The sequence below is a fragment of the Anoplophora glabripennis genome, unplaced genomic scaffold (assembly GCF_000390285.2).
Source record: "Anoplophora glabripennis isolate ALB-LARVAE unplaced genomic scaffold, Agla_2.0 scaffold485, whole genome shotgun sequence".
NCBI classification, from domain to species: Eukaryota; Metazoa; Arthropoda; class Insecta; order Coleoptera; family Cerambycidae; genus Anoplophora; species Anoplophora glabripennis.
In genome coordinates, this window is record NW_019416727.1 from 302,610 (window position 1) to 324,171 (window position 21,562).

The 21,562-nt window shown below is 31.0% G+C and overlaps 1 protein-coding gene across 6 annotated transcripts in view; it reads left to right on the plus strand.

The window, feature by feature from the left end:
* Nucleotides 1-21,562, plus strand: part of LOC108913037 (titin) — a 164,038-nt gene that overhangs the window by 64,992 nt on the left and 77,484 nt on the right. Inside the window, exon 1 of one of the 6 annotated variants that reach the window (XM_018718497.1) lies at nt 4,743-5,104. The exons of the other annotated variants lie outside the window; for them this stretch is intronic. Within the exon in view, the coding sequence (XP_018574013.1) occupies nt 4,958-5,104 (147 nt within the window). The 5' untranslated portion in view covers nt 4,743-4,957. Of the gene's footprint in view, nt 1-4,742; nt 5,105-21,562 lie in introns of those variants that run through there. 6 annotated transcript variants of the gene reach the window in all.

Below are 21,562 nucleotides of genomic sequence, written 5' to 3' on the forward strand. Positions count from 1 at the left end.
TACCATAATCTAAAATAATCCTACTTGTGCAACTCGTTTTGAAATATTTTATTTGGAATAAATATTTAGACACTAGAAATTTTCTTAAATTTATTAAACTAATAAAGTTGTATATTTAATGGATAGAGCTGCTTACTGTTTATAAATATATTTCTTTCGATTGACGTTATATTTCCTGTCAGTTTGAAGACGATCTTTTAATGTGCCCACGTTGTACTATTTGCCAAAAACTATTACTGTCCTGAAATATTTTAGTTCTCATGAAAAATTGAGTAATTTGGCTTCTTGACATAAGTAAAAGTTTACAAAGGTACTCTATATTTTACATTTATTTACGTTTTTACTTTCAACAGTTAAAGTGAATCTTAAAAATGAATCAATATTTTTCAGTAACTTTTAACATACTGTTATGAAATGTTTTTATAACTTAGGCAATGGTAGCAGGGGTGAAATTTTTGCGACAAAATATAAAGATATAAATAATTTTTTCATTTAAGAGAAATTAAATCCTATCCGAATGAAGCGAAACAAACAAATACCGATTTAGTATTTTAACGTTTTTTTCTTTAGACTTTTCATTGTTTGGCATAAAAATATTCTTTTAAATGTTCAATAAAGTGGGTAGTTTTTTAAATCATATATTAAAATCAATTAGAATGACAACGAAATTGAGCATTTTCTACAAAATTATAATTTTAAATTATTGAGCAGTAGAATATAGTAGAATCAAACAGTGGGAAAGTCTATGTAGAAAAATAGGACAATATTTCGTCTAGCTTATCTCCGTTTATTTTTATTAGGATATCAATTTCAGAATATTAATTTCCCACCGCGCCAAATATTTGTTTAAGTGGATTGGAAAAATACGCCCAGATGCTCACATATGGACTGCTATAAAAATCACCAGGCGCCTGTTTATAGGAATTCTTCTTTCATAGAAGACATTGACAGTAAAAACATAGATTGGTTGCGGAGTCGTAGGAGACATAAAATCAAGCAATAAGGTCTAAGAATGCAAGTAACTTACAAAGAAAAATGTTGAAGATTATTAATTAAATAATATACGATTATTCCATTTTTAAATATCATGCAAGACTTGCATTAAATTTAACTTTCGTAAGTATGAACAGTACCATTTAAATGAAGTAGATACATAATGGAAAAATCACTGTTTTTGAAAAATACCTAGTGTACCTTATTTAAAATAATCTTAGTTTTTTAATTGATTGTAATGTTTTTGTACTGTCTTAGTGTGAACACCATCAATACAAAAGATTTTCTATGATTTTTAATAAGAAAATATTTAATTCATGGTTCACACGTAAGTTCTACAACAAAATGTTAACAAAATAAAAAAAAAATGCAAGGAAGTATTGTGGCAAACTAAAGCAAAAATAACCAAAACTCAAACAATTTCCGTTCAATAAAAGTTTTTCAATAATGAATGTTGTCCCCACGACTTCTAATTATTGCATTAATTCGTATTGGCATGCCTAAAATCAGGTCCCTGATGTCCTCTTGGGCAATAAGTTCCCATTCATCCACAAGAGCATCTTGAAGCTGGTTTAAGGATAGTGGCGCAGGAAGTCGACTGCGAATTCGTCGCCCAAGCATGTTCCAAACATGCTCAATTGGGTTGGCATCTGGACTTAATGCTGGCCATTCCATAACAGCAACGTTTACCTCGTTCAAACATTGTCGTGTAATTCTTGCAGTATGAGGTCTAGCATTATCATGCATTAACAGAAAGTCACCTCCCATAAAACCGACATAAGGAACGACAAAATCTTGGAGAATTTCACCAATGTACCTAGCAGTTTTGAGGGAGCTCCTTGCAACGATATAGAGTTCTGTATGCTCTAGCCCAGACCATAACTGAACCCCCTTGATATCCGACTCTAGGATTGAAGGTACATTCGGCAAAATGTTGTTGTGGTCTTCGCCATACTCTCTCACGACAATCTGGAGGCCGCAAACTAAATCTTGACTCGTCCGTGAACAAGACGCGACCCCATTCGTTTTCACCCCAAAGCTGGTGATTTCTAGCAAACTGAAGTCGTACAGTGCGATGACGTCTAAGAAGTTCTGGTCCTGTTGCAGGTCTACGACTAATCAGATTCGCTTCTCCAAGTCGGCGTCTAACTGTCATTTTACTTACGTTGGTGTTTCTAACGTACTGAAGTCGATTTATGATTTCTACAGCTGTCGCACGCCGATTCCGAAGGCTTTGCATGACAATAAAACGGTCATCGTAGGCATTGGTTCTTCGTTGAGGACCAGTTCCACGTCGCCTGCTGTAAGATCCAGTTTCCACAAAACGTCCATAAGTGCGGTGGACTGTGCTATTCGATATTTGATATTGTTGGGCAACATATCGCTGACTTCTTCCATCTTGAATAAATTCAACAATAGCAGCCGCTGTTTCAGAGTTTACAGCCATTATTAAATTGTTTAAAAAACTTTGCTTTGCTTATGTTTGCATTATTAGAAAAATAAAACATCTGAATCCTTTGATATTTAAGCTTTTCTTGAAAAAAATGCAAGTGCTCCGTTTTTCATGCAGGTGAGTGTAGTTTCTTGACAAGTCATTTTTCAGCAATTGAAGATTTGGGAAGTAAAATTTGTTTTAAACTAATTTTGACTATTTACAGTGAGAACGTGGTGTTTTTCATTGCAAACGTATTGCAGAATCGTAAGCACAGGTTCAGTAGGAGAAATTGAAAAAATTGAATTTCCTCAATTACAGAAATGTTTTAGACAAACCCTATTGTAGTATAACAACCCTAGGTTCGACAAAAAATAAATAAACGTAGTTGTGGCCAAATATAAGTGATCGTCATAAGGACTACCTACGTTCTGTGTATCAATTTTTAATTGACCGGAAGGCGCTGGCTACTAACTTTGTAGAGGGAATGCATGGTTTAATTATATAAAACAAAAGCAGAGTAAATACACCTAACCTTTATTTATATACAATTCAAATTATACATGTGACAAATAGAAAGAACAACAAAAACATTAACAACCATTAAACATAAAAGGAGAGTGCCAGGCTCACCTAGAGCTCCTGCGGGGAAAGAGCATGGCAGAGAAACCCACGATCTTTGCTCTTACCACCCAAATATAAATACAAAACAACCGCTAACCAAAGGAATAAATTAAGATTCTTTGCTAATGATAAATAAATCTTGTCCCATTTAACGTGTCACTAAATGTCATCTGTTAACCCCATATTAGTCATACACACTTCCAAGCAAAGCTGAAGAGATTTGGTGTTAGTTAGCCGGCAGAGCCGGAAGGTACTGAGGTCCCATCATACGGGAGGCTACTCAGCTAAAGTTGAGATTTCGGAAGGTCCTTCTTAACACTGGAGTCCCATACGGGAGGCTATTCAGCGTAATCCAGATTCATTCCGCACGAGCGAAAATGTTAGTAACTGCAACAAGGCTCGTATAGACGTGTGACATAAAGTGGACACAAGAAATCAAAGAACAACATGATCTTGTTTAAAACAAGTTAAATGTGAAATAAAGAAGTCGTTATTGTACTATCTGGGCGGTCTCGACAAAATACATATTTGAACATGTCATAAATAATGAACAGCCTTAAATAATAATTGTAACAATTTTATATTAGAAAAATATATGCCCTTGAGCATAAAGCAATGGAAGCTAAACATACAAAGAATTATTATCATGAAACATCTATGTTTTTCGGACAACGTAATCAGGACAAAAACAAGTTAGATGTGAAACAAAGGAGTCGTTCTATATATACGACAATATATATTTTAACATGTAATAAATAATGAGCAATCGTTAAGAATAATTATAACAATTTTACCTTGAAAAATATATGCCCTTGAGCATAAAGCAATGGAAGCTAAACATACAAAGAATTATTATCATTAAACATCTATAAACATCACAATCATAAGATTATATAGAACAATTAACAACAAAGTACTTAAAGAATATTACCTGCTAACTAATAACACTTTAAACAATTAACTTTTCACTACTTTGACACACTGCCCGCCGATCGTCTTGCTGCCTATCTGCACACTGTTCGCACTTCAACTACTTATCTTCGACTATTTAGGCTTCCTTCCAGAATTTCCTACCTAGGCGTATTTCTTTTTTGCGCTTCCTTCTACCAACCGTTAGTATTACTTTTCATTGTTATACAACACCTATGTAACAGGTGACGTCGAAGTTGATAAGATAAGTTCGGTTTTGCACACTATGTATCGCTCAATCCGGATCTGTAATAAAAAATAAAGGTTCCTATTTAAGATTCAAAGTTACCCCCTGTCTCACCTACCAGGGGGGGGGAGAATGACAAATATATTCCCCCCGTGGGGGGGGGGTATTTTTTTCGCACAGCTCCCGGTATATGTATTAATACGATCTACTCCAGAATGTACAAAGAATCTGTGGAACACAGATCTTATGTAATCAAGTTTCGCGTACAAGCGACTCGTTCTCAAGGAAGTAAAACTTTACAGGGCCATAACTTCTTTTCGATTACATTTTCTAGTCGTAAAATCGGCAATGGGCAAATGGCGAGGTACGTCACGGAGCCGGTTGCTTCACACATGTTAACATTCATAAACATACACGGTGAACATTACACAGACATTCTAGCTGAGAGCAGACACGTTGATGTGGTCATCGTAATGCTGCAGTTGGGACAGGAGGCCGCTGCCAACGTACTTGAATCAGTGTGTTCCGCGGCTCCGCAGAGCTGGTTTCGAATGAAAGCGGCCCACCGTGTCACAACTTGACCGATAAAAATACACACGCAACTGTTGCCAAAAAACTCGACCGATCGACACAAATTATAAAATCCCGCACCCTCATTTTCCGCGATATTAAACAGCTGTGTCCGAATAGTTCCTCGATCCCTGGAAATTGTGAGTTATGTGCGTCTAGTGGTTGAACAAGGAAGGTTAAATATGGATACCAAAGCCAAGGGGTCCGTCGAGAATGGGCCGGTACAGAAGGACGAAATATCCACTTCTTCGGCGATGTCTAAAACCACCACCATCAGCACCATAGCCGTGCAAAGTGGAAGGACCAGAATCGTTATTGCATTGCTTCACGTATGTGTATTTCAGTTATTTTTAAACCCCGTGTTTATGGCCCAATTACATTTTTAAAGCGAAATATCATACTTTATTTTAGAACTCCGGTCATGAATACATCAGTTTTACATACACATAACTTTAGCAAATACTAAATTTACTAAGTTCAGTATCTAATTTTAAAAATGAGTTAAGAATGCGATAGTACAGTTAAATTTAACAATTTGTTGACGGAAACCTTTATCTAATGAAACTAAGATAACTGCATTTGTGAAATTATGAAAAATAATCTTGGTTCTACCTTGAATGAAGTATTATTTGCACTGGGTGTAATCTTTAACGTTTGAATCAAACTCGAGAGGAGATAATTTATAAACAAACAGATAGAACATGCCGCAAATTGTAAAAATGTCCTATCATAATTCGGATTCTCCTAACATTTAACGATTTTTAACAAACAATATGTCTGCGATTTACCACTGAATATTAAATATAATAGCCCATAGATTGGCTGTTTCTCTGAATATCATCGTTGTATACCTAGATTTTTAGTATCGAGGAATATTGTTTGACTTCACTTGATCGGATTTTTAGAAAAATGTTTGGATTTATTTGAATTAGATTAACGCCTTTAAAATAAAGGAAAACATATACCTAGATAGGATTTTTTCAAGTTTAGTAAATGATTCTTTCTCAACCAAAAATAATAAAAAAATAATAGGAATAACGTTTTCATCTACAAAGGTTTTATCAAGTTATCCACTTGCAAAATTTGAAGATCTATACAGTGGCGTCGAAACTAAGAGGAGTTTAAGGAGCTTCAATTGCCAAAAAATGATTGGACTTCATTGCTAAGGAATGACGATGATGATCCATTATTAATGATGTGCAAAATGTCGTCATGGTTTACTCGTGGACAGAGCCAAAAATAGTAAAAGAAAATAACCTGTTCAAATCCATACAGGGTATTCGCAAGTTGAAACCATTAGATGAAGGTGTAAGAACTGTGCTGCAAAATGACTGTTTTTATAATATACAGGGTCAGAGAGTCATACAGCTTAATGACAGATTGTTAACGTCAAAATATAGTGATTGAGTCAAACATGCCTTAATCAATTTTAGCTCGTTTTTTATTTAGTATTGAACGTAGTTCAATAATTTTTAGTTAAAAAAACTCAAAATTGTAAAATACAAAAAGTGACCCCAACACTGTTTGCATATTCGTATTTGCCACGTCAACAAACGTAAAACTACAAATTTTCAAAACAATCGGTCCATACATACTTAAAATACAGCAAAAAATCTAAACTCAACTTTAACACCCTGTAGAACGAAAAGGAGCAACAATCGACTAAGGCATCTTTGGCTCAATCACTATATTTTGACGTTAACAATCTGCCAGAAAGCTGTGTACCATTATTAATGACTCACCCTGTATATTTTAAGGTGTAACTTTTTGAAGATTGACTTAAAATCTCTGAAAAACCACATAAACCTTCCCTTGCTGTTGTTAAAGATATTAATGTCTGTATTTTAATTTACTTGTCATAGACCGACAATGTGTTTGCAAAATATATCAGTTTGAGATAGAACAGCCAGAAATTCTTCATAAACAAGGATAAGAACTGCGCCAACAGCGTCAGAACAATTTGTTTAATATTATGTAAATTATAAACGTTACTTTTTTATCTCCAACATAATTGTTAAATAATGGTGACCTTGTACGGCAAATTGCTGTCTATAAATAAAATTTACAATGTTATTTTTTTCCTAAGAAAAATTGAAACAGCGGTTATGTCGTCATATCAATAAAAAGTAACAGGCAACCGTTTGGCGTACAATGTTTTTTAAAAAATAACGAGTGACATACATTTTCACATACTCATCAACATCATTATTTTCCTATTTTTATCGAATTATTATTTATAAATAATGACTCACAGGCTGCTTCCAACGTACATATTCGTAATAACAACAAAGCGATAGCAATGTAGCTTTTACATTTTGATGCAAAATTAGCCAATAGCAAAAGTCAAGCAATAACTTCCATTATACTATTGTTAACAAGTAAAGTTCAATGGTCTCATAACTAATTAGTTTTATTTGCAGATAGCGAGCAACTGCGGTAAGGGTGATGGAAATGCTGCAAATAGTTGTGATAAATATTACACTCACTTTATTTAACATTGTGAAGACACAATATTGCTTAAAACCTCTCTTAAAGTTATATTTTGATTAGATTCCAAATTTGCTGAGAGAAATCTATAAGACACATTTACTAATTGTGTTATTGCTGACCTTGAAGTTCTGCAAATTCGAATCCTACACATAAAAAAATTGATATTAAAATAAGTAGATTATTGAATTTTTCCTCTATGTTTGTGATATTTTTAAAAAAAACAATATATCAACCATTTGAGAATCGTCATTTTTGTTTAACACTTTCATTATTTATCTTGTATTTAATTTTATATCAGGAGCAACGTCTGACCTTACCGCAGTCGCATTTTAAGAAGCAAGTAATTAATAGTAGATGTTAAACAAGAAATACAATGACTATTATGTGCAAATGATCTACTTCCTACAAGTATTCAATAGAAAAAGGAAGAAATAAAACTTTTCTCTGGTTCTAATGAAACTTGACATGTGCATTAAGAGGCTTGATTTTAAAATAAGTGCCAACTCCCATTCCAAAATAAGCCCTGTTGCCCGTTTCTGTAAAAAACAAGCAGTAAGTTTCATTTATTTACTTATTTATTTATTTAATTTCAATACATTGTCATAACATAAAAGCATTTTAGAGCAATGTACAATTAAAAAAAAATCATATCTGTGTTACCTACGGATTTCTGATTTAGACTATACCCATACACTGTAAGAAAAATAGAAAGACAATTGTCAGAGTTGAATCAATTTATTATCATTAAAAGCAAACATAAAAGTGCGTTTTTTAGTACGCAGAAATTAAATTTAAAAAGCGAAAAGTACATGTCAGATTAGTGAATGCAAAAAATTAAAGTCAAAAGAATTTCCGAATTTTTTTCGTGATGTTTGACAGACTGTATTTAAGGTGAAAAATGGTCGTATCGGGAATTAAAAAAAGCATTTTGAAGCTCTGAAGCTTCTTATTTTTATATCTTTCGGTCTAAAGTTTTTAGGACCTTCGGTTATTATGCAATTCGAAGAAATAGCGCGACAAAAATATTTTGCTAATTTTCTTTTCCACGGACTTGGAAAATTTTTTTTCGGCTAAGCCAGATACAGAACATCCAGATAGCTTGTTTATTCAGCTTCAGCTTCAGCTTCCTTTTTTAAATTTCGACATCACCATTTTTATCGAAATATCGGACTTTTAATGGAAAAGGATCCTTTTGCCTTCAGCCATCGATATCTCGGCGACATATGGTCGTACAGAGAATTGAAGGATAGTTTTGGAAACTAGAATAAATTTCCTATAACATGCTGCCGCATTTTGGGAATTTTTTTTCATATTTTACACGAATTCTAAAAAATAGGAAAAAGGTAATTTATGTTTTTTTAGAAAATTGACGTCTAAATTAGAAATATTCACGAAATGACTAATGTTAAGCATAACTTTTACAGTTCGATATACCCAATATACCCAGAAGAACCCTGTGAAGTTTCATTTCCATCTAGGGAACCGTTTCTTTGTTTACAGTAAAACTTTTGAAAAAAATTCAAGGATCACGATTTTTGAATATGGATATATTGGATTATTTCTAAGGGCTATCAAAAAAGCAAAGATAATGTTGAAGATACAGACGCTCTTTTCTACAGATCTGAGCTAGCTAAACTTAAATTATTGCCCATTTGCCTCAATACTATTCGAAAATGTCTCGTATTTAAAAAGAAGTTATTTAATTTTTAATTGAACATTTAGAAAATAATGAGATTCAAAAATTTTCCTTACATAAACATGAGTTTTAAGGTACCTACTTAAATATCATCAAATAAACGCCTGGAAAATATTTTTAACCCACATGTTATTCAAACATATTAAAATATCGGTAGACAGATTTATTGTTATGGGTTCCCGTGCACTGAACACTAAATAAGTAGTCACACCAGGCAGTTCTCCCACCTATTTTGTCCACATGACATTTGTGGTTCGATATTATTTCATTATATTAAATCATGAATATAATAGTTTCGATGTAGCTACAAAGTGAAAACAAATTACGTAGAAAACCGCCTAATTGATTTCTTTGGTTAGTCATGAAAACTTCTCACGTTTATTAAAGCTATAAAATTCGCGCTGTAATTAATTACGGTGGTCTACCTTGACTTAAAACAGATATCTAATAAGTTTTAGTAACAACAGAACAAAATAAGTTACAGCGACAGAGAAACTCTATACCTACTCGTGAAATCAGTTCTTTTCGTTGTAGGTGATATACAACATTAGTGGCCGCTTTGGTTCGGTAAAATTATTCTCAATACTAAACATTTTTTCCACTTGTTAAATTAATGAGCATGTACGTGTAGTCTTACGAGCCTCAGGATGACGTCACAGACGTAACCTTTAACATCTTAGAAAAAATTATTGCTAGGAAATTTTCAACGTAGAAATTGTTGTCGTGAATTGGTTATTAGATGAGTGTTATATACAGGGTGTCCCAATATTAACCTCTAAATTTTACTACCGCTTTCTACAACTGAAACTAATGAGGAGAACAAGTTTCTATGATCATAAGCAAAAAAGTAGCTAAGGAAATTACAAGTACAACTCCTTAAAATTTTTTTTTTTTTCTAGATACCCTTATATTTTCTCACGATAAAGAGTCGACGAAATTTAACACTATTAGTTTTTTAATCTAATGGTCAAAAATACTTACTATACAAGTTTTAAATTTTTAAGTTTTGCTTTAACTCTTTGTATGTGAATCATTAATTAATACAAACATTTTTCACCGTTTAATAAAATAAGTGCGGTCTCTAACTTTTTTAACGATATTATTTTCCTTCTCTAAAATTTATAAAATCAGTGGGATTTGGACAAAATTTTAAAGACAACAGGTAAATTGGCTACAACAATAAAAACAGTGTAATAACTAGTTACAAAAATAAAGTTAAGGAAAACTTAACAAATGAGTTTACAAGAAGAAAATGTTTGACCAACGTAATAAAATTCTTAACTTCCAATTACAAATAACGACTGTTTTGTGGAATTATTTCATTAAAACGCTTTATACGTTTATATTTCAAAGAATATGAACTATGTGCTTCATTTTCAACATTCTAATATAATTTTTCAATATTATATCTACATTCTCTAATTTTTAACCCAAATCTTCACCTAAAATGTTGAAGCAAAATTTATTCACAGTTCTCCTAGCTTGAGAGGCTACCGGATTTAGAAATTATTTTTAATCATTAAATTCATGTTATGATTGGCAAAATTGACATGGATTATCAGCTATTATGACAAATACAATTTATTAATAATAATTAATACAATTATATGTTTAAAATTTCTTGGCACAGTAAAAATGAGGTCACTGGTACGTGAAACAGAGAAAGAATAAGTTGGCTAAATATGTCTGTTATTTTCTCTTACTTATTTAGAAGTTACATATCACATTTCATAAGGATAAACTAAGTTAGTAGCACAACAATCTTACTTTTAAACAAAATATAACCGCAAACATAAAAACTGTGTATTTATAAATAAAAAATATTAGTAGTTGGCCTTGAGAGCGAAAAAGAATCACAAGTTTACTCATAATAAATCCTTTTTATAATATAAATGTAAAATATAAATTTTGCAATTAACAGAGTCTAAAATCCTGATATTTTGGGCTGTAATGAATTTTAAATAAATTAGAGTAAACGTAATTAATATACCGACATATTCATTTAATTACGTCATTTAATTTATTTCCACAAATTTACAGTTAGTTAGAAATAGCAGTGAGGAAATGCCAGTATTTACGAAGCTTTGAAGAGTAGTAAATTTTCATCGCAATCCAGTTTGTTCTTTTAAGCATATGAAACTTATTTCAGTAGTTTACAACTTACAGGTGCTGATAAAATATATTTGTATCAGTAAAACCTAATTATAATTAATTTAAAATTACTAAAAACAATTAGGATTTAATAGAACTTGATGCATACTTTTGTAGTTTGCAAAAAATAAAGGCATTTTAAAATAATCCGTTAGAGCTTTTTTATTGTTTGATTATTATATCATGAATTTGGATATGCTGATATCTAAATCTGTATAATTAGGAATTACAGTTCTACAATATCAAAAATCACGGAAAGGAAAAGTAAGGTTATGTGTTTTCAAAAGTTTTCAGAATACACCCTCCTGGGTCATTTCCTAACACTACCGCGAATATGGAAATTAGCAGATTTCAAATTGGTAATTTTGTTTGTCACTAAAATGGAATGCACTTTAAATAAATTTGGACTAGTTTTTGGATTTAAAAAGAATAAAGGAAATTCCGACAAAGCTCTTACAAATGAATGATGGTAATAAAAGTTTACTAAGACTAAGCAGTGTTTGGATATATTCAAAGATGATTTCACCACAACATACTCCTGGATAATAAATTTGTATCCAAATTTTCATGCCAAAATACACATTTCTACCAGGCACAATATTAATAACAGAATTCCAATTGAAACAGACTTTGCTATACATATTTCCTGTTTCCATAACACACGGTGCAACTGGTATGTTTCATTTTAAATAAATAAGAGGAAATATGTTTCATTGAACTCGTAACTCACTGCAACCTACATTGAACATTAAACCATAGCGTGGGTGTTGCAATAAAATGTATTTTAAATAATAAAAGATTTATTTGATGTTTGGTATATAAGCTATTTATGAATAATTTCATTTAATTCCTGAAAAGTGTCTAGATTTTTACACTACTCTGGCAACTGATTGATATACTGCTATTAAGGTAATAATCTCAGTAAAGGGCTATAAATGTTTCAAATTTACATTCTATTGCATCACGATAAATTGATTACATTGCTCTTAACTTAATACTATTGGTTAACATTTATGTCTAACCGTAAATGGTGTATTATTTTACCGGACAATAAAAAAGGAGAAAATAAGGCCATGATAAAATCATAAATCTTCACCAGGCACATTTATAATTTATGCTCTCTTGAAGAAATTAGGCCAAAATAGATATATTTATGTACAATCATTAAATGCACTATTTACAGCAAATGCACTAGATGTTCATTTATGAGTTCAGAGTATGTAGAGTACAATCAAACGATGCTTCATGGACTTGTACAATTTTCTGTCTTCTTAATTCCCTAAACATAAATGTAAACAACACATCTGAAGTAGTAAGTAAATATTTAAATGTACATATACCTGTGTATTAACACTACAAAGCAGTTTGCAGTTAGTTTTAACGATGTTGTACTGTAACTTGTACACTGCAACAATTTATTTAATATTCATCAATACATCATGCGTTAATTATCTCTTATTTTCAATGTCTTGTTGCACATTGAGGCAAGTGATAATTGGCATTTAAACTCTGAACTATTAGAGGAAAGTGCAACCAAATTGCTACTTTGAGGTCAACGCCTTTGGATGTACACTTCAACAACGTCGATGTCCAGCTAATAAATGAACTTCAAAACGCCTGTCAGTTAAGGATGTGTAAATAGACGTGCATCTCCCACTTCGGATCGAGATGGGCTGATTAATGACGATAATGACGCTGCCTTATACGGTACTGAACAAGAAGTTTTGTGACTATAAGTTTTAGTGTTATTTATTGTTGATATATTTAGTTGATATCACTTCCGCATTGTTGAATGTTATAGGATATTTCAGAAGGCAACGATTAAGAACGAACTAAAGTCAATAAGAAAAGAATTCTGCCATAGCTAAAGTTTAGTATTTTTAAATGAAACATTTTTCGAATAGAGCATTCAATTCTCTATGAATTTGATCACCAGTTTCATCAATCTCGCCAAAATATTAATTTTATTATAACAATCATATCATGTTTTCAGCGAGATGATAAAGACTGTTTATTTCTTTTTTTAATATGTACTCGGAAAACTGCTATTTATATATGGATCTTGGCGTAAACTTATACTCGAACCACAAGTAAAACAGTTTTAATCAAACATGCATTTCTTTGTATAATAAATATAGTTCTGATACAATTTTTTTTAAATTATACTCACATTTGACTGAAAAAATTTGACTATATGAATGTAGTTTCAAAATACACAGTGCAAAATGAGTAATCATTAAAAATGTCCCCATTTTTAGACTACAATTTGTGCATTATCTCATTATTTATTAATTTGTATCAACAACCCTCATCTGCTTTGAAAAAGAACTTGAAGAATTTACTACAAAGCAAACTTCATTAACAGATACTGTTTTAAGCAAGAAACTTGCTTCTTGTAGATCTTTAATATTTGCTTGTTCAATTTTCTATTACTTTAGCAAAGTAAGGAAATATGAAGTAAACAATTCAATATAACAATTTTGTTAGTTTAATCATTAAATCAAAAGTTTTTTTAACATGTATTCTGTATATAACTTTATGGGCCCCATCAAACATTGAAATATATGAATTACATCTCGGTACATTACAATGAAAATAATTCTTCTCTTTGTTAAAAAATTGTACAGAAATTTTGCAGCAATATTCTCATATTCCGCCGTTTTATAAATTACATATTTCTTAATTTTCAACATCCATACACTTTTTTATCTCTCTCTCTCTCTTAACTGTATCTGTTAATTTCTTCAAAAATTTTCACTTTAGTGAAGCCTTTAGCAATTGTTTTTTTTTATTCCGGTGATTGTATTGTATTTTACTAATTACGGGTACTTTATTTTTCAACTCCATAAACTAAACTTTTCCAATGAAAGAATTTGTCTGTAATTATGGTGTAGTTGCCAATATAAAAAGAAAAAGGAAAATGTAACTCTGTATTACCTTTGTCTAAATTGCATAAGATAAAAAGTGAAAAAAAATTATATTATATTGATTTTATATGACCGAAAATGTTATTTAAATAAACGTAACCGCCCCGCATATTTTATTAATTTGTAATTTGTAGTTAGTAATTGGTAGTTCTCGACTGAAAAATAACGGGCAACAGTAATTAACATCATTACTGTGGCAAATCAGCGACCACTTCCAATTATTATTATTCTTCCATAATTAGAACAGATACTGGTAGCTTTAATTACATTTACCGCAAGACGTTTATAAATCAACAAGAGATTAAATTGCAACGACGATTTTTATTAGGCATGTTTATTTCCAATGCAATATTCAAATAAATTGTTCGAGTAAATGGGTTATACACCCATGTATCTGTCTGCAGTAAAGGATGTTGCAACAACCAGTTGTAATAGGATTTCACTTTTGTAGCTGTGATGAAAGAGATGGCCATTTGTTGATTCTGCTTGCGTGAAATGAAGCGTTGTTTTGTTCGGCGATAATTGATTGTTGTTTAGGGAAATCTCCGCAACCGGTACATTATTTAAACAATGGGCACTGTAAATGAGTTTACTACGATGTTTATTGCATTTTAGAGCGAAAATGGATATTATTTTATTGTCTATATAGCACGTTGTAGTTTAGTAAACAATATACAGCTGCTCAAACGTAAACAATTAATTTAACCTCATCTGAACTAATAATATCTGTATAATTAACACTGAGACAATTAATTGAACAGTTAAAAGTTAATTTACAATTTCCAATTTAGTTAATATAAACAACACTGATGAATACTATAAAAAGAAATTTCACATTATAGGTATCTCATAGTAGGAGTCATATACCATAGAAGTATAAAAAAGGCTTTAAAATAACAAAAAAAAAGCATAGGTGCTAGGGCTTTCATTTATACTTCAACACAAGACTATACAAACATTTTTGCCATACTATCTTCTGGATTTATCAAAGTACACAAATGATTGTAAAAGAAGCTGTTGAGAACCTTTAGTTAAATTTCCAGGAAATATCTATAACAGGAAGAAAACAAATCATTATTTAGTTGGAAAATGATTTTGACTTTTAAAACTGTATTTTGTATGTTCAGGGAATGTATCTATAATTTATCTTCTCCGTATAAGTCATCGACTTCTGGTTTAATCCTTATTATTATAATGATAAGTAGAGAACCAAATAAGGGTAAGAATTCAGAACCAGATTAGATAATAATGTCAAAGAGGTTGTTCGTGAAAAATAGCTAAACAGTTCATTCATAAATTAGTTTTTTTCTGGTAAGAATCTGTTTAAAATTAACTGAATCAATGACAGTGACATGACGACTTTTGGATGGAAACGTCTTAATAATTTTGTTCCAATATTACTTATTTGAACCTTCACTGTAAAAAAATCGGTATGAGTGAAAGTAATAAAGGTTCGGAGTAAATCCATTAAGTAAAATTATTGAGTACAGTTTCACTCAATATTGGTCATTTTGATCATTTTACTCATTCATATGTGATTATATTTAAACTAAAATTGAGTACGTTCACTCAAATATAAGCATTCCTTAAATAAATTCTTCACGTAAACTGGTATTTGGTGCACTTGTATCTAAATCAGAGTAAATGTCCTCATTATTGAGCGAGTTTAAATGTATATTAATTTCAAGTAATTTGTATTTAGGTACATTTAGGTTTAAATATCTGAAAATTCAATTCTGACATGAAGCATTTTACATTTAGATTCAGGGCAAAAAATTGCTTCAGAAAACAAAGACAAGATTTAAAAAAGAATGGTGGTATTTTGTTGTTTAGTTATAGTTAGCGACTGAATTTNACTTATTTGAACCTTCACTGTAAAAAAATCGGTATGAGTGAAAGTAATAAAGGTTCGGAGTGAATCAATTGAGTAAAATTATTGAGTACATTTTTTAGATTATATTTAAACTAAAATTGAGTACTTTCACTCAAACATAGGTATTCCTTAAATAAATTCTTCACGTAAACTCGTATTTGGTGCACTTGTACCTAAATCAGAGTAAATGTCCTCATTATTGAATGAGTTTAAATGTATATTAATTTCAAGTAATTTGTATTTAGGTACATTTAGGTGATGAAGCATTTTACATTTAGATTCAGGGCAAAAAATTGCTTCAGAAAACAAACACAAGATTTAAAAGAGAATGGTGGTATTTTGTTGTTTAGTTATAGTTAGCGACTGAATTTTACTTCTGCACTTTTTGACATTTATTTGTTCATTTTCATGAGTAAATGTTCAACAAATTTAGGATTAATCTATTTTTTTACCTTTTGTATCTTGGTTATTAAAAAAAGGGTAATTGTTATGATTAAAACAGAAAAAAGTCTCCTTCAATTAATTCTTTGATGAACTTTCAAAAATATTCAGGAAAAACTAAACTTTGACATTTTATAATTTCTTACAGCTCGAGAAATACCGATTTGATCAAAGCTGTCATAAGTTCTAGCAGTATTTCTTCTTCAAATGTGCATATACATATACTATCTTTTGTTTTTAATACGGTAGCCACATTAAATTTCCCAAAGATTACTGGATTCAATCAAAAAAATTGTTGTGGTTGGTTATATCAAGAATGGAAGCGACGTTTGGGAAAACATGGCTGGTTGATTTAATTCTTGGATTATTATCACCGACATAAAAATGAATGTTATTACCAGTACTGCAACATACACAATTAGCAAATTAGAAAACGAATATGTTTCGTCCATACTTTGTAGATACCTTCTATTTATAGAAATAATTAACTCACCAATTTTCACAATCCTACCACCTTTTATGGTTGTCAACCATACTTGGTAGTTAACACAAACATAAACACTACTTCGGAGATACAAGGGTAGGGTTTGATTTATGTTTGGGACAGGGAAATATTACTTAATCACTTTAAGTGTTTATTAAATTATTGAGTAACAAGAACTGTTACTTTTTATTGTTCACTTACATTAGCAAAACATAGCGGACCTGTGTGTTTCGTTTATACGTTAAATTAACGCCAATCGTACTAGACAATTTAGCTATATACGTAAAAATGATGAATAAATAGTTTCTAAATTTTGATGAAGCTTTGAATATATTAAGAAACCTTCATAAGGACAAACGTGTCAATAAAAGCATTTTATTCCTGCACTTTTTTCTCTAAAATATCTCCTTCTGGAGCTACAGCCAATTTTACCCAATTTTGCATGAGCATTATTAAAATGCCTATACTCCTCAAGGATGTATTATAGAGAAAAAAGCCCAAGAAGAAAAAGTTTTTACTTTGATCCAATTAATGCAAACCGTAAACGAATAAAAAGAAATATATCATGAGCCCTAAACAAAAGTGTTTTGTGCGTCTGTGTAATATGTTTATAAAGTTGACACAACATTAACTTTAATAAATAAGTTAATATTAAATTTTATTAGTGAAAATCAGCAAGAAATTTTATCACTATGTATATATCACACTTTTTGGAATTGATATATTTTATCGTTATAAATACATGAATCACATAATGTTTATTTTAAACATATCTGTTATTGTTATTAATAAATTTGTTAGTACATAAGAACTGAAATACTTGGGTGACTATAGAAATGAAACGATTGTGACCTATACTAAAAATAGTAAAACTTTCTGATATCCATCAGTGCGTTATATAACAGTATTACGTTCTATTGCAAAAAAACCAAACCTCTGCTCTGTGGTAATTTAGCCAATGTTTTGACACGAAGTCAAGGTTATGTACACTTTATTATGAATCATTAGACACAAATAAGATGCTGTATCTCCTTGATCGAACTTTTAAATTACAAACACCTTAACTTGTAGGTAATAACATCAAGAGCTGTTCTTCCGTACGAATAACACGTTTTTAGTTTTAATGGACCGTTGATTATTTTTAATACAATTTACGCTTTACTTGACTGCTGAACACCGAATAATTTACAAAGCATTTGTTTAAAGATTTACAAGACAGTTTCTTGTGAATTTAATAATAATTTATTATAGTATAAAGAAAAAGTTGTAGGCGAAATCTTTTCAGTTTGTAACAAGGTACACATTTGTCAAATAAATACGTAAATACTAGAAGTTAATCTTTACTTATCTTAGGAAATTATTAATCTGTGACTACATGGATGATAGGTCAATTAACTTCCAAGATTGGATTATCAGATTTTGTTAATAGATCTGTGGCTGAAGCCTTGAATGGCAAGAAAATTATAATTAGAAATCGTAGTTCAAGGACTTAAAAGAACAAATGAAAGTCAGCAGATATCACTTAAACTCGTTTTAGGTCCAATAATTAATAACTCAATAAATTAGAAAAATATATATTGTTTAAATTTAGAGCTAAAAACATTTAGAATAAAAATCGATTATCATAACAGTAAACCACACATTATGGTAGACTCTTTGACAGACTAATTGTAACTACAGTACTAATACTTATACAGAAGAGGGCCCAGTGGGATTATCTCAAAAAGTAGTCAAAATTGATCTCTGAAAATTTGTATACAGGGGCTTATCAAATAAATCTATTCAATGAAAATAGTGTCAACTTTCTCGCACTTCCGGTTATACTCTGTTATTTCAAATGGAACACTCTGTATATTTTTGCAGTTTTTAATTCTACGGTAAAAGCTAGACTAATTTCTTATTAGATACTATAGGCCAAAATGTGACAGTTTTCATGTTATTATCAATTTTCGAAAAAAATTGAGGCATTGATTTTTGAAAACAGAATAACTCCGATATTTAGCTTTATTTATTAATGAAATTTGGCATGGATAATTTAAAAGCAATGGAATTCAACCAGTTTATGTCAAACTTGCAAAAACTCATACGGAGTGTTTAAGAACGTGTGATGTTAAAGTTGAATTTCTTCTTTGTTTTTAGTTTTGTCTTCCCGTTGACACCAATTACTAAGACAATGTGTGTACTTAACCTGCTAAATAAAATACAATTTACATTTTTGGAATGACAACATGATTAACGAATCACGTTTTTTACAGATCATAATTTCTGTGGTTGGGTGGGACACATACATAAAACTGATCTAAATATATCTCAAGGAACAACAATGTACCCACCTAATTCTCACGACGACGAGACGTTCAGAAATTATTTCACATTTACAAAGTTGCTGTGCTCTACAGACTAAACAGATTGACAAAATAGTAATTTATTTCGTATTAATAGTTCTGCATGCAACCTAATTTTAAATATATAACGGTATCGTAAATTATTTACTCTGGCAGCGTTCGTACCTCAGTTCTTCAATCAATCTTTTAGATCTGCGTACAGGTGACGTCAACTAGACCGATGGCGCCGCGGTGCCGATAATCCTGGACTCATCTTAATTGAAGTAATCTTTATTTGAAGAGAAGGGGTGACGAAAGGCAAAGCGCGAGCTATTTTTATGTTTTTTTTTTTCATCTGATTTGGTATTTCTGCCACACAGATGAGAATTTTAAACAATCATCTGCATCAAAAAGTCAGTCAATAAATTAATTTTATAAACTTAGGTTTTGGCTGCAATTATTTCTGATATTTTTTTATTTGTATGAAAAAATAAATTGTAAAAATAACTACTTCATCCAAGGGAATCAGTGTAGGGGTTAATTTTACAAATCTGGTTTTACCTAATCAGAAATATTTGATCCTTATGGTGCAAAGGATTATAAACATTCTTTTCACTGTGGTAGAAATAACCAATTTAATAAAATCAGTTCTGCGTAAACAAAAAATAACTCATGCTGAGAAAGTAGATAATTATTTGAGATTTCACTATAAACATTGCAACACAAAACAATCTGACGTATGTTCCTCTATTTTGATCGGGTATAAACACTGAAAACTGAAAGTTTTTGAAGGTTTCGAAATGTTCCTTCATTTTTACTGTTAGTCCGGTCAAATTAGTCATAAAAATAGTGGTCAAATAACGAAAATTCCGACAGAGCTAAATTTTGGTGGAGACCTTGGGTATACCATTAGAAATAAAGTGTTAAAAGTCCCCATCGATCCCACGTGTGCAAAAAAAGTTATTCGGGGTCAAAAGTCAAAATTTGAGGTTTTTTGGATTTTTTTCGAAAACGGTAAGTTTTATCAAAAAAGTACCTCTGACAAAAATTATAGAGCTAAAAATTATCTACAACAATAGTCCTTATACTTTTTTTTCTAAGAGCCACCATTCCTGAGATCGCGATTCTAAAAGTTGAAGGAGTCGCGTTCTTCAGATAATTTTAAGATCTATAATTTTTGTCAGGACTACTTTTTTGATGAAACATACCGTTTTCGAAAAAAATCCAAAAAACCTCAAATTTTAACCTTTGATCCCGAATAACTTTTTTAGCACACATGGGATCGATGAGGACTTTTGACACTTTATTTCTAATGGTGTACCCAAGGTATCTACCAAAATTAAGCTCTGTCGGAATTTTCGTTGTTTGAAATGTCTATTTTGACCGGGCTATATATGCACTTTTTAATATATGAAAACAAACATTTAATTTTATTTTTTGCTTTATTTTTAAAACTAGAAAGATAAAAGAAAGCATTAGGTGGAAATGTAATAGAAAATAAAAAAAATATTGAATCATTAATTTACAAATTCTATGTAACTTTGAAGAACAAAAGGACAGCAAACTGCTTACTTATGACAAACCATAAGCACAACTGAAATGTATTCCAAAAGTAATTGTTGTTACCAAGCGTATTTTATGCTTTCACATATATTCTTACACATTTTATTCAGGTTAATCTAGAACGATTTAGAGGAGTATCATATATACAGCCCACAGACCGTCTATTTAGGTTAAAATCATTTCTGAAAACTAGTTTGTGGCCTTCAGTTTAAATATAATCCGCATGAGAATACGTAAGTACGTGATTTCGCATTCACGCCGTAAATATTAATCAGTATTATTTCGGTTTCCAGACAATTTATCAACATCCTTCGTTATGCGATTACAGTTGGTAGCCGCTGATAATGACAAGAGCGACGAGCTATTTTTAAGCGTTCTATTTTTGTTCTGTAAATATTTATAATGTCCAAATCCTCTTAATCTTAATCACTACTATGCATTGCTTGTAAAATCAATCATTGCTCGTAATGCAAACTTTAAGTACAGAATTATATCCATCCTAAAATTAGATATGTGCAGCAGTAAAGTATGGATGGAATTTAAATTCCGTGAAATTTGAACGACTGGTGGCATTATTTATTGGAATACTTTGCCGCTTCTGGAGCACTGAAGCAATCAATTTAACTGGTCTAGAAGATTATGCAGGGTGTTCCACCTAAGAGGGATTCTTTTGTAACTCTGTAACTGTCAAATTTATATAAAAAAATGGTTTTAATAAAAGTTGTCGGGAATAATTTCACAATTTCATCTCTCTAAATGAGGCAGATAGCGTCTAAACTGTAAGAGTTACAACCCTGCAGTTTTCACAGTTCGTTTTGTGATAAATTACTCTTGATAA